The sequence below is a fragment of the Symsagittifera roscoffensis genome, chromosome 3 (genome assembly GCF_963678635.1).
Source record: "Symsagittifera roscoffensis chromosome 3, txSymRosc1.1, whole genome shotgun sequence".
Classification (NCBI taxonomy): domain Eukaryota; kingdom Metazoa; phylum Xenacoelomorpha; order Acoela; family Convolutidae; genus Symsagittifera; species Symsagittifera roscoffensis.
The window spans coordinates 78,793,001-78,807,777 of record NC_087064.1 but is presented as its reverse complement, the minus strand read 5'-3'; the positions used below and the strand labels follow the sequence as shown (position 1 = coordinate 78,807,777).

At 36.5% G+C, this 14,777-nt stretch overlaps 1 protein-coding gene across 1 annotated transcript in view; it reads right to left on the bottom strand.

Moving 5' to 3' along the window:
- The window catches only part of LOC134842886 (clustered mitochondria protein homolog), a 62,614-nt gene extending 48,311 nt beyond the window's left edge, over positions 1–14,303 (bottom strand). Inside the window, exons 1-4 of the mRNA XM_063859394.1 lie at positions 14,213–14,303; positions 13,904–14,019; positions 9,964–10,135; positions 6,834–6,992 (exon numbers count right to left, since the gene is read on the bottom strand). Of these exons, the coding sequence (XP_063715464.1) occupies positions 6,834–6,992; positions 9,964–10,135; positions 13,904–14,019; positions 14,213–14,282 (517 nt within the window). The 5' untranslated portion in view covers positions 14,283–14,303. The remainder of the gene's footprint in view (positions 1–6,833; positions 6,993–9,963; positions 10,136–13,903; positions 14,020–14,212) is intronic.
- Positions 14,304–14,777: the final 474 nt, after the last annotated feature.

The following is a 14,777-nucleotide window of genomic DNA, read 5'->3' as shown; positions in this document are numbered from 1 at the left end:
ATTGTTTTGTTTTTTCAAAATGCATCAAGGCAAGTAGATGAAACTCTTTTGAGTTAAATGAATAAGTTAATATCGGGAGCGGATGATGTAAAAAAACTTCTGAAACTATCAGAACAAGTAACAAATCCTCTTTCAATCACTCTTGTCAATCAATCATTGAAACCCGGAGTCTCAGAATGCCAAGTCTTACCACTTCTTAAAGAAGGATCCAAAGCAGAAGAGAATAATTACAGGCAAATTTTTCCTCTTACAGTATGGAGTAAGTCCACGGGAATATTACAATATTTTTAAACGGGTATATGGGAACTTCGAGAGCTTATCCCTTTTCTATTGCAAACAATTTGGTTTCCCCAAGAAGAATTAAACTGAAATTATTTTTTGTTAAGTACCATTATGCTCACACTTTTTTGAAAAAAAAACTTGAGATATCTCTAGGATCTAGTGCTTCGAATACAATGCACAATTATCCGTTTGTTTTGTTTATTAGTATGTGAAAAATGAAAACCCGTGCAACTAATAAGGAAAAAACTGATCAACAATTATCGTTTAAATGTCATGTTGCTTATGTAGTACAGACACACGAAAAACAACAAGAAATAGTAAACTTAGACATTTTCTCACAATATTGCATCTTCTCAATTTTTATATTAGCAGTATAAAATCTACACATAGGCGAAGCCGATCTTCGCACCATTTGCAATACAAAAATGAATGATTACGAATGAAATCAAATCAGAAAAAAAATTGATGAAATAACATCAAAAAAATTGTTTTAGTCAGTAAAAATCTAAGAAATTGCATCAGAAGCCTAAAATATCCGGAACAAATATAAACGCAAGAGCTTGAAGAAGGCTAGCAAGAAACCAAAACTCAACACAGAGGTGAAGCTGAGCAAAAATTTCAGCAAAATTGCAATAAAAAAACGCAACAATGTCAATTAAAATTGCAACGAAAGCCCAAAATATCCAAAACAAAAAGGCTGCACCATTAAAAAGTCTACATAGAGCTTTGGGAAGGCTATAGAAAAGCCGAGTTCTCAAGCAATTCCTTTCTGCGTAACTAAGCAGACAAAAAATAAGCAGGCAGACCATAATCTAGATTAGCCAAAAATTTCTGTGAAAGAAAAATAGGTCTCAACTGGAATCGAACTCGCGGTCTTTGTCATCTCAAGCATGGGGGTTACAGCAACTTAGAATAAAGCTGAACCATCGAGCTACGGAAACTATGCGGACGTTAATCCGAGAAAGCACAAAAATAAGCAGACACAATAACCAGACAGAAAAATTAAAAAACGGCCTGGCCAGAATTGAATCACAAGCTTTCGACGTCTCAAGCAGTTGTCTCACCTCTCCGCCAGAAGGGAGATCCGTTTGAAATTATATTATCCAAGCGATAACAAAGCCGAAAAACATCAGCAAACCTTCATGCCAAAAAAAAAACAAAAAAAATCAAATAATGTTAGGTCCCTTTTCTCCTCAGATAGACACACTTGCGAAAAAACTTTTTTCAGTCGTAACGACGCACTTTGTGGCCACTAAATCGATAATAATGAAGCTGAGAATTAGATAAAAAGTAAAAACGATACAAAACGAAAATTTAAAAATCGAGCTGGTAAAATTACAACCCATGTAAAAAGCAAATTTTGATTCAGCCGGATTTTTAAAAAGCTAAAAACTGCAGTGAAAATTGTTCACAGCTAAAATAAACAATTCTTAGATGTAACAACTAAGCCGACCAACCATAAGCAGACAAATAGTCGGGTTCGAACCAAGGACCTAAGCCGACCCAGGTGTATTCGTTACCACCAGGCTAAGTGTGCAAGAGACGCTACAAAAATTGACACTAAAAATCATTACGAACCATGGTACCACCAGGAGGCCAATGAGTCCTGTGGACAAAGTGGTTTACGGGAAACAAAGGTCTACTTTCTGATTGTAATAACCTTTCTTAACAAAAGGATAATCATACAAAAAGGACTTCTCATCTACGGATGCTGCAATATCTCTACATTAAAGCCAATTTATTTGCTACAAATTACGATTTACAAGAACTTGAGCATCATAATTACAGAGATCATTTTACAGTGGTCCTGAATGAAGAAAACAAAAAAAGCAGACACTTAGAGATGTCTCTTTTTTGAATCATCCAGCTCAAGTGAAGCTTCATGAGGTAACAAAAAAAATTGGCGAAGGTTACCAGCAAAATTAACGGAAGCTCAAATGCATAGTGAAAATTAAAACTTCAGGAACAAAATTAAAAATATGATTACCAAACGAAAAAAATTATACCAAAAGTGGGTTCAAAGAAAGATGAATGAAAATGAATTTAATGAAAAGCTTCAGAAATCTTCGGGCAAAAGTCAAAACAGACATAACATTGCCGAAAAAAAATGAACTAAAGTTTCTTGGTTGAATTGGAGAATCACATCAAACATAAAATTTACAAAATGAATTGTGTGAGAAAAGTGATTTTCAGAGCATTATTCCCATACTCAATTCCTGTGTTGATTCCAGCACTACTTCCTTGTCTAGCGATCTGCTAAAATTTTGAAGTGATTCGTACCAAAATTGGCTACAACTTAAAGAACTTTTGATAAATTGTTTTGTTTTTTCAAAATGCATCAAGGCAAGTAGATGAAACTCTTGAGTTAAATGAATAAGTTAATATCGGGAGAGGATGATGTAAAAAAACTTCTGAAATTATCAGAACAAGTAACAATTCCTCTTTCAATCACTCTTGTCAATCAATCATTGAAACCCGGAGTCTCAGAATGCCAAGTCTTACCACTTCTTAAAGAAGGATCCAAACCCGAAGAGAATAATTACAGGCAAATTTTCCTCTTTTAGTATGGAGAAAGTCCACGGAAATATTACAATGTTTTTAATCGGGTATATGGGAACTTCGAGAGCTTATCCCTTTTCTATTGCAAACAATTTGGTTTCCGCAAGAAACATCAAATAATAGACGCAATGGCCAAGCTTATTTTAAAAAGTCCGTTTTAATAACAAGCACTCAGTAAGAAATTCTTCATTGATTCGAAAGAAGCTTTTAATACTTTTGACCAAGAGGTACTGTTAAAGAAAATCGAAAGTTAGTTAAATTACTTAATTGTTTCATAAGCTACTTATCGAATCGTTTGCAATGTTTCCATCTAGCGGACGCCTCATCTTCACCGCTTGAATTGGTGGTGTACTAGGAGTGTGGTGTACTAGGACCATATTCTTATAACTAAATAATTGATCTCCCTCAGATATGTAAAAGTACAGACATTTATCTGAGTTCTTTGGACAAAAATGTAACAGGTTATGTTAACTCGTAAAACAAAATTCAAGAAGAATTAAATTGAAAATATTTTTTGTTAAGTACCATTTTGCTCAAGCTTTTTTTGAAAAAAAAAAACTAGAAATATCTCTAGGATCTATTGCTTCGAAAACAATGCTCAATTATCCGTTTGTTTTCTTTATTAGTGTGTTAAAAATGAAAATTCGTGCAACTAATTAGGAAAAAACTGATCAACAATTATCGTTTAAATGTCATGTTGCTCATGTAGTACAGACACACGAAAAACAACGAAGAAATAGTAAACTTAGACATTTTCTCACAATATTGCATCTTCTCAATTTTTATATTAGCAGTATAAAATCTACATATAGGCGAAGCCGAGCTTCGCACCATTTGCAATACAAAAATGAATGATTACGAATGAAATCAAATCAGAAAAAAAAATTGAATAAGTAACATCAAAAAAATTGTTTTAGTCAGTAAAAATTTAAGAAATTGCATCAGAAGCCTAAAATATCCGGAACAAAATTAACCGCAAGAGCTTGAAGAAGGCTAGCAAGAAACCAAAACTCAACACAGGTGAAGCTGAGCAAAAATTTCAGCAAAATTGCAAAAAAATGCAACAATGTCAATTAAAATTGCAACAAAAGCCCAAAATATCCAAAACAAAACAGGCTGCACCATTAAAAAATCCTACATAGACCTTTGGGAATGCTATAGATAAGCCGAGTTCTCAATAAGTCGTTACTGCGGAACTAAGCAGACAAAAAATAAGCAGGCAGACAATAATCTAGATTAGCCTAAAATTTCTGTGAAAAAAAACAAGTCTCAACTGGAATCGAACTCGCGGGCATTGTCATCTCAAGCATGGGGGTTACAGCAACTTAGATTAAAGCTGAACCATCGAGCTACGGAAACTATGCGGACGTTAATCCGAGAAAGCACAAAAATAAGCAGACACAATAACCAGACAGAAAATTTAAAAAACGGCCTGACCGGAAATGAATCACAAGCTTTCGACGTCTCAAGCAGTTGTCTCATCTCTCCGCCAGAAGGGAGATCCGATTTGAATTTATATTAACCCAGCGATAACAAAGCCGAAAAACATCAGCAAACCTTCATGCCAAAAAGAAACAAAAAAAATCAAATAATGTTAGGTCCCTTTTCTCCTCAGATACACACACTTGCGAAAAAACTTTTTTCAGTCGTAACGACGCACTTTGTGGCCACTAAATCGATAATAATGAAGCTGAGAATTATATAAAAAGTAAAAACGATACAAAACGAAAATTTAAAAATCGAGCTGGTAAAATTACAACCCATGTAAAAAGCAAATTTTGATTCAGCCGGATTTTTAAAAAGCTTAAAACTGCAGTGAAAATTGTTCACAGCTAAAATAAACAATTCTTAGATGTAACAACTAAGCCGACCAACCATGAGCAGACAAATAGTCAGATTCGAACCAAGGACCTATGCCGACCCAGGTGTATTCGTTACCACAAGGCTAAGTGTGCAAGAGACGCTACAAAAAATGACACTAAAAATCATTATGAACCATGGTACCACCAGGAGACCAATGAGTCCTGTGGACAAAGTGGTTTACGGGAAACAAAGGTCTACTTCCCGATTTCAATGCCCTTGCTTATCGTAAGGGTAATCATACAAAAAGGAGTTCTCAACTACGGATGCTGCAATATCTCTACATTAAAGCCAATTTATTTGCTACAGAAAAAAATTCTTTAACTCATACACTTCAGAAGGCGAAGCGATACATCTGAACACCTTTTCATGTAAAATAGCTTTTTTAATATACACGAATCACATGTACGAGTTATTTTTCCGAACATTCAAAATGGAGATGAATTTTGTTTTCGGGTGTGTTTTAGTTTTGTTTTCAATACAAAATCAGCTACCACGAACAATAATCGGAGAGAGTTGAGTGATATAGCATATTAAAGCCCTTTATGTCGTGTTTCGAACGACATTTAAAAATTTCAAAAAAAACTCAAAAAAAAAAAACTGATTAAAACTTTTGATTTCTACTTCAATTTCGGGCAAAAAACACGTTCAAATAACGTTCGTTTATGGAAATTAACCATTTTCCACAAAATTTTAAACTTCCACAACTTGATTTCACTATCATGAAAACTAGTTGCTTTTAGCGCTTATTTGACAATAAAAGTTTTTGATTTTTCTTTTCATTTTTTTGCTCGGTCTTAATGAGAATAAATTTTTTCGATCTGGCCTAAGTCACTAATTCTCTACGCGATCGTATAGTACTCGAATCACGACACCCGCGACACTAAAAATCGCGACACTTAACTGAGAAAAAAATTTAAAAAGCTTTTTCTGTTTATATGAATAAGGTCGGAACATTCTGTGCTACTTTCACAACAACCGGTTATCTTGTTGATATTTGTCTTGCGCTCAATAAATCGGTTTCACCCAGAGTTGGCTTTGAACGATACGTTATTGTTTAAAATTTATGCGCGGACCACTAGGCGTTCTATAAACACTAGGCGTTTTAAAAGCAATCTGAAATTTTTTTTGAGTTTTTGGTGCTCAACTTTAACAGCTATTTAGGAACACAGGAGTTCTGACATGAGACGCAGATTCCTTAACTGAAGAACAAGAGAAATATTATCACGATAGCAAAGACAGCTACATAGACAACAACAACAGTGAACTAACTCGGAAAAAATTTCTTTGAATTGAGTTTTAATTAATGATGAACCCACGCAAAAAACTAAATGGTGCTTTCCTCGAACACGCCAAAGGTCCATTGGTTTTAAAAAAACCTTTCAGCTTGAAACCAAATGATTAAATTCCGCATAAAAGTAAATTGCTGTTTTTTTTCCAGTTTTTCTTTTCTCGCTTAATTTTTGGACTTCTGCTTCTATCATTGCTCTGACAGCTACAAATCGTGATTGCGCAAAAACGTTTCGTCGCCGTAATGTCTCAAGATTCTGAGTAGGACAAAAATTTGGAAAAGAAAAAAATCAACCCAATTTGTTACTTTTGGAACAAATTTGGCTTGATTGTTTTATTCAACCAGGCAAACCGTGTTGGGTTTCACTTCAACGCGTGTTCCTTCCTTGTTAGTGTTGAGAGCTCATAACAGATTTTCCTGGCTGTATTCCTATGAAATTATAGTTTTCTTGAATCTTTTCTTGTTGCAAAAATATGAATAAACATTATTCTTTCTCCTTCAAAATGCTGAAAACACATAATGAACTACTATAGGGCAGACTGTAAAGCGGACATTAGTCCCGTTGTCTGACCTCTCCGAGAGCTATTATATGATTTTCTGCTATGTTTGTTGAAATATCTTACTTTGAAACGATTTGGAGAAATACATTTTTCTTTCTTTCTTTCTATCCTCTCAAAAATGGACTCGTAATATAACAATGCTCACAAGCTAGCGTGTAAAAACTACGCAATTCGAAAAAAAAAATTGGCAACTTATTGCAATTAGGACAGTACTGGACTTTATATATGCATATATGAGGACGATACGAGTTGAGGCGGGATAGAAGTGAGTAAGTACTGACTGAGAGAGCCTGACTCGTGGATTATGTGGTCTAGGACGGAGACGGAGCAGCCTCTTTCTCCCGAGTACATCTCTTGCTGTGTCATCTCTTCACACCCCCCACACATCAGATCCCTCACATGACGCACGTGCACCCTTGCCTCACGCACACTGTATGGCTCTAAACACACACACCCACTCAAAGCAGCGCTCATGAAATCTACACTGCTAGCCGATTGAATCACAGAAAAATTTCACAATTAATTCATTTCTGTTATGTTTTTTTTTCCTGTGCGAGTTTGACAAAAGACAATTACTTACTAATGCGAGTGGCAACAAGCTTTGATAATACAAATTAGCAAAAGCGCTCAGTGCAAAGAATCAATTTGTACACCAATTGCCTGCTTGCACCAACTTCGAAACAACAGATAGCAAGGCAACTGGTCGATTGAAACGAGACGAAAATCGTTGAGTTGAAAAGAAAAACTTTTTAAAATATCAATCAAACATCTTGTTTGTCTAGAGTTAGTTCAAACTGAGGTAACACAATTGCCAGAACTGGAATTAAATTAGTGCTGAAATAGAATTTATTAAGCGGTAATTGAATCAGATAATACTTGGGTGGCCGACTATGGATCAGAGAAAAATCCATTAACATTTTTTGAAACTCCTTTCGTATACGCTTCCCACACTATATTTTTGACTTCAAATGACATATGATGCGGCAAATAAACCGAACCATTTAAGTCAACAGAGGCGACGCAGAGCTTCGCATCACTTGCAATACCATAAAAATCGCATTGTAACATAACAGACAGGAAAGGAATGAAAAGCCACTACGTCCAAAAAAAACTTCAAATTGTTGTCTGATTAAATTTTCTATTTGCATAGAATACGTCTAGAAACACATTCGACGGCATTTAATGAAAATTCAAACAAAATTTTCAACAAAAAATGCTGTAAAGACTAAAATTTGAACTATAAATTCCATACTAAATTCCAGATTTTTTACGTTTCCGCGATCCGGAGGAAAACATACAAACCAAGGTTCCATCGAACGACTCATAAGTAGGTTAGTAAACTGATAAAACACACAGAGGCGAAGCGGAGCTTCGCTCCGTTTGCATTTGCGATGCCACAGAAATTGCATCGCAAGCTACCAAAGAGAAAATGAAACAAAAGTCACTAAGTCGAAAAGCAACATGTCGAGATATTAAGAAACAGAAAACTTCCTTTTTGAACTTAAAAAAAAAAACAGGTTCCGGCCAGATTCAAACAAAGGACAGGCATACTACTTTTCTCAAAAACAACGTGTGCCTAAAAACCAAGAAAGTTCGAGTTTAATTTAAGCAAAGCTATCATACGATTCCATTTTGTGAAAAAAAAATCGGTGATGCGGCAATTAAGCCGACGAAACACAATCAGACAAACGACAGGCATTTAGAATTTTGAATTATAAAAAAAAGAACTCCTGGATTCGAACCCACGACTTTCGCCGCCCAGGCGTTTTTGCTATCTTTATGCCAGGTTTGCCGGAGAAGCCAAGAAAATTGATTTTATTACCAATATCAAGAGTACTGCATGACGCAGTAGCGGTAGACTGGTAGTTCAATGTAAATTTTCAAAAATGTGAGCTTGACAGCACGTGAATAGAGCACGCGAATGAAGTCTAAAGATTCAAGTGATTTTGTTAAACAAGTTTTTAACCCGAGAAAGTCTATATTCCGATTTGATAACGCTTGCTTAAGTGAATAGTTTAAGTGAATTTGATTGTTTTTTCTCTCAACAGCCAATATCAAATCGAAAGTGTTACAATTTGAGTCTTAAAGGGAATTACTATATTCGGGCAAGAGCAACGCCCCTTCTCAGGGATTCGATCCCCTGCCAATCCAAAGGATCCCTGTTTACTAGTATTTTAGGACATCCAATCTGGCTGACCGGCCTTGAATTCTTTCTACAAAAGGCAATTTTTTGGTCAGAACCTTCCAAAAAATGCCTGAACCTGTCGTTTGTGATCTTTTTTATTTAAATTCGTAATTGGCTCAAAATAGGATCTCCAAAGTGTTTTGAGAGGACTCAGTAAATCAATTCGGTCGGATCAGAAAATGTACGAAAAAAGTACCTTTATGAGAATTCGCGCCACTTAGCTTGCCTCATTTCATATGGGAAAACTTTTGACAATGAGATAACTCGCCATACGCTCTGAGCATCATAGGTAAAATCTTAAAACAACGCATAAGTTAGTCCAAAGGGTGGCCGAAATTGACTATTTTCAAACCCCGGTTTTTTACATTTGAATTTGGTGATCTCTTCAACTATCCCCCTCCCCCTTCCCTCGTATAGCTAGTAACGAATCCCCCCTTTAAAAAAAACAAAACAAAGGTTAAGCATATGCGAATTTTGCACCTGGTCAAATTGGCCTGAACAAAAAAGAATAAATTATGCAAAATGGTACGTGGATATTTACAATTAACGCTGATATATCAAAACGCATGGCAATTAAAGTAATTTTTGCAGTAATTTACCATTAGAGCTCCCTCCCAGCCTAGTGGCAAAAAACTCCCCACACCTTTTACTTTTTAATTTACTTTGAAACATTTCGATGTGATTTCCATTAAATCAAATGTGCGTTTGTGCATTTATACAAAAGTGTTACATAGAGTTACGAGTTATGTGCGTACGAGTGAAAGCGTAGAATAGAGTTTCGAGTTAATTATGGTCAACTAAACATGTACATGCTTTTTCACGGTGCATAAAAATATAGTCTATCTATTTTTAGCGGGGGCTATAATTTACTGGGGGGTGCGGCTTAATCCAGACAAAAATTCTATGCATAGGAAAGTAGAATTTGGATAATCCGACATTGAAAACTCCCGGAATTAAACTCAGCACCTTTGAGGCACCAAGCAAGGGCTTTCCTCTATACTATATAGAAACTACAGTTCAAGAAACACGTAAAATGACACGTGAGCTAATTCGGATAGCAGTGTTTAAAGAAAAAACCCAGGCTAAAACCTATTACTAATCGCAAGGTTAACCAAGTATTCTGCACTTGTGTTGTAGAAAAGTGCTATTTTATTTTTAATTCAAATCTGTGACCCTTCTATCGATTGTGATATAGGGTGAGGCTCGTTTAAGGGACTAGTACTGACCGTGGCGTACTCGGATGGTGGCGCCCGGCTTGAGGTCCTTGAATGACTTGAGTTCTGAGAAGTTATCCATGTGTTGTCCGTTGAGATGTAGGGAGAAGCAAGTGAACTGACAGGACTCCTCCCTGTCCATCAGCACCTGGTGCAACTCCTGTACCAACTCGGTCAAATTCACCTAACACAAACAAACCTAACCCACTCACACATATAAACATAGCCAACAATCACTTGAAAAGTGTAAGTTAAATTAAGGAACCCAAAAGTAAAGGATTTACTTACTCTGTCAAAATTCTTTAAATTTCAAGAATCTTTTATGATTGAACCTTTTTCATAAAACTAACACAATTAGAGAACAACGGGTAAACATGGGTATAGAATTCTAGTAGGGGCCATTCAGAACTCTCAAAACTTGAAGGGGTCAATATTCTAGGGGGTCAAAATTTGGTGGGGGGGTCTATGAAAAAGTCGATTTGCGTTGGGAAATGGCGTCCCAACAAATCAGAAGTGCAGAATACGCGTTGAAGATAAATTCCGATCGATTTAGGCCAGTTCATTAGTCAAAAGTTATTCCTTCATGCAGGGGCGGATTTAGGAGGACGCGCGGTCAACATTTTCAAAAAGTGCCTAAAAATGCCTTTTTGGCCTTACAAAGAATCCTTAACAGGGTTGGGAAAAAAACGTTTTTTTATTGACGTTTTTATCAATTAAACAGCGTTTTATAAATAGAAAACTTGTTTTATTGTTTTTTTTGCAGTTTGTTCAGTTCTAACTTTTGCCCTAATACCGATGATCTGATAGATGTGCGGCAAGAAAAACAGGAGTCAGTTAATCATCTCTTACTTTTGCTACAAAATGTTTAAGATGATCCGGTGCAGCATTGAGATGATCCGCTGCAGCACTGTAGAGATCGAGCCGACTCAAAAAGGGAAGGCGGCTCATACCCCTATCGCAGCGTTCGACTCCCAGACAAGTCTAGTTTTTAGCGATAAAGGTTTTAAAATAAAAAAAAACACTATTTTCTGTTTTAAAACGTGTTTTTTGCCTTGTTTTAAAACATTCCCAACCCTGATCCTCAACTCAGCAACGCTTGTGCAAACAATTAGACAAAAGCTTCAAAAACTTGGTGGGCGCGATTGAGCGCAACAAAAAACAAAAACCCTGATTGTGACATACGTAACTTTTTAACGAGCTAAACCTGATATAAAAAGGTAGCTGGTCACTTTTTTGCATCAATAAAACCTAAGGACCAAATTCAAACACAGTTTTTTCAAAGGTAGCAACCAGATAAAGCTATGTGGTTGCGCGAAAGCTGTGCTAGATGTCTCGCAGAAATTTCCCCATCCATCTAACGCATCATAGAAGGCCAGCTAACCCTAAAGTTCGATAAATCATCAAAAACTCAGGTTATCGGAACAATCGACAACTTACAACAAAGAAAGGCCTCCAAAATTGCTAAGCCTTGCCCCATACGAACCACGATATGAATATGCGGTAAAGAATTGCTATAGAAAAATTCCATATACGAACAATAAATAAGCGATAAAGAACTTCATTCAAGTCAAATAATTGAAAAAACGCAAGGAGGAAACTCAGATGGTGGAGCAAACATGGAGCAAACAAAAATGGTGTAAAGATTCGATGAATTTGATAGCAGCAGAACCAAATATCTTGGTTGAACCAGAAAGGTTTCACAATTTCCAGGCTTGACCGCTCATTGTGTTTCAACTGATTTCAATATGAACAAGTGAGCAGCACGAAAGATCAGCAGCTCTTACTCAAATATCGGGCAGACTGTAGACCGTATTGAAACACCGATAGCTTCAGCTATTTTGATAAGCAAAATTTACCTGTTGATTTCTCTCAAAAAAAACACAGGTTGAAACAGCTCACAATTCCAGCTACAACTAGAAGCATCGATAATAAAGGACAACGCAATTTGACCATATCGCGCAAGGAAGTTATAAAAACAAAGAATTTTGAAGTTCGCGGAAAAAATACAAATTCAAGAAAGAAACTACGATCTGAAATGCCAAATCTACGTTTTAGGTTGGGTTGTGCTTAACAGACAGCAATTAACCGCAAAAAAAAACTACTATTTTAAAAACTCACCATCCAGACAAGACTATTGGTTAAACTTTTGCAGAATAATCAATTCACCGAACTTTAAACAATTTAACGCTAACAATTCTCTCAAGCGAGTCAGCAATTGAAACCTAAACTCAGAATCACAGCAGAATAAGACAATCGCAGAAAAGCGAGAATGTCGTTAAAAAATACGATAAGTGAGTCGCATTTAGATGAGAGGCCGTGGCCAAATGGGGTAAGGTATACGTCTCTCAACATGAGATTCGTGCATTCGAATCCCACTGCGGTCGAGGTTCGTGGGATCCCAGTGTCATCTGCCTCCTCAAGGTACTTTGTCATACGCTTTTTCGAAGTCAAGGTAGAGAGCCGTCAGTGTTGGAAGCTCGGAATTGTCATACGATTCAATTAAGTATAGGTTCATTTGTATCATTGTAGATTTATATGTCGTGAACCCATGCTATTCTTTGCAGATGATAAGCCCATTTTCTGTATAACTTATCAAAAATTATGTTTCGAGGACTTTCGATAGGCACACCAAAAGCGATATGAGACAGTAATTAAAAAAGTCTAGTTTGTCTTTAAACGGGGTTGTAATGTTAATCATTTTCCATAAGATAGGGTAGATATGTATATTTGCGATTATGTTGAAAACAAATGTAAATAAAAGAGTATTTTGCAAGTTTTTTGATAGGTAGACTTTCGCTTTCCCGATTCAAAAGTTCTGAAGTGTGGTTTCCATTTATTATTTCGTTGAAACGTAAAAATGTAAGACAAGAGTACCCAAAACCAAACTTTCTGTCTAGCCGACAATCGCATTGATAATCAACCATTCAGCGCATCAGTTTGGCATCCCAATAATTTATGTATACTTCAAGAAAGCGCTGCTGTTCTAGATGGTCGGGAGTTACGGATTTTTCAGACATAACCAGCCTGGAAAGTTTGATATTCCTGATACCACACTACTTGCAATTAATCCGCACGAGCCAATCGAAAAATAAAATTGGCAATGCCCAACACTAAAAATCTATTTTTCAGTTACTGAATTTTTATGTTCATTCAATAATTCATTGTACAGCCCTGTCCAGCAACCGGTTGCAACGGGGACCGATCGTTTAAAAGATCAATCTTTTGGCATAAAAATTGAAAAATGAGTCTTTTAGCGGACCAACGTAATAAAGTGATGGATGATTGATTGACAGACTCAAAGAGACGCTGTCTGGGGCCAAGCTTCCCCAAGTAAGTCAGTTATCTCACGATTTGTCAACAAAACTATCAACTTCAAAAACACAACACTCTCGAGTAGCGGCAAAACAAAGATTTACGCGCACAATAACACTCAGGTTGAATTTCAGCGCAGCGGAGCAAGCGGTCGCTAATCGCCAATGCCGCGTTTAAAGTTAGCTATCACAGTTTATAATTGTTCTGAGTCCGCTAAAAAACCGGTCTGCTAAAATCCCTAGCCCCGGTTGCAACACCTTGATTATGTCAAAGCTAAAAAAACTATTTGTGGACAGTTTCGCCTTCAAAATTTGCCCAGTTTTCGAAGAGTACACTTGAAAGCTTAAATTCAGAATTTGAAAACCAAACTTACCTGCAGTTATGGGTACAGTTTGATTACGCTTACAAAGGAGTGCAGCCAGTATTTAGACAACCGCGTATTCATACTCGTCAGTATTTAGACAAATACTTTATGAACCAATCAGAATCGAGAAAAGACATAAAAAATCCAAAATAAATCATAATCATTTATTAATTTCTTCTTTGTCTCGATTCTGATTGGTTGAAACAGTATTTGTCTAAATACTGACCAGTCTGAATACGCGGTTGTCTAAATACTGATATGTAACCGAATACAAACCTGGATATCGAAAGCATCTCCAGCAATTGGAACAACTTTTACAGCAAAGCCTGGCGACTGTAATTCAAGCTCGATCGAAGTTGAAGTTTCCTTTTCACTGCAGTAGTTTTCATCGGCTGTAAAAAAAATCGTCTAAGCTAGCAAGTATCGACATTGGTGACAGAAACGAGCCTTTCGCAACAAGTTTTGGAAGCAGGACTTAAGTTATCAGACCCAAATTATCCTGAGGTTGTCTGAGAAAAAGGCATGCAAAAATCTGTCAAAATGTACAACTGTTGTATTAAATAATTAGTAGTCGCATTCGCTTACGTTTTAGCATGCCTCCGCGTGGTTCATTGGTTTCCACGTCCGTACTTGATTTTTCAAGTTCAGCCACCATTTTGATCTCAAAACTAAGAAAATATTTAGAAAACTGTGTAGAACAACTATAAACCAGGTAAATGGTATAAAACATAAAAAAGTAGATTATAAAAAGGGCCCTTCCGTTTAGGTTCGGTCGTTCACAAGCTGGATAGGGCCGATACCAGCATTATATAAAAACACCAATAAACTATTGCGGTAATTAAGTCAAGTCAGCATTTAATGTTTTGTCACTAAAAGTAATTACTTCAACCGCCCTTCCTCTACAACAGCACTAATTGATGAAACATTCGCCTGGAAGTACATATGGACGGAAAATAAAGCTAGGTTCTAAAACGACTGGCTAGCGTCTAAACAAAGCTCTACATGCTTTTCACCGTCTCTGCCAAGTGTGACATTCGACCAGAATGGACAAAAATGCAATTTCGAACTAGTAGCCGCTGACCTGGAGAGTTGACAATTTTAGAAGATGTGTGCCAGTCGGTCATATCTGGAAGTTTGACCTTGAGGAACA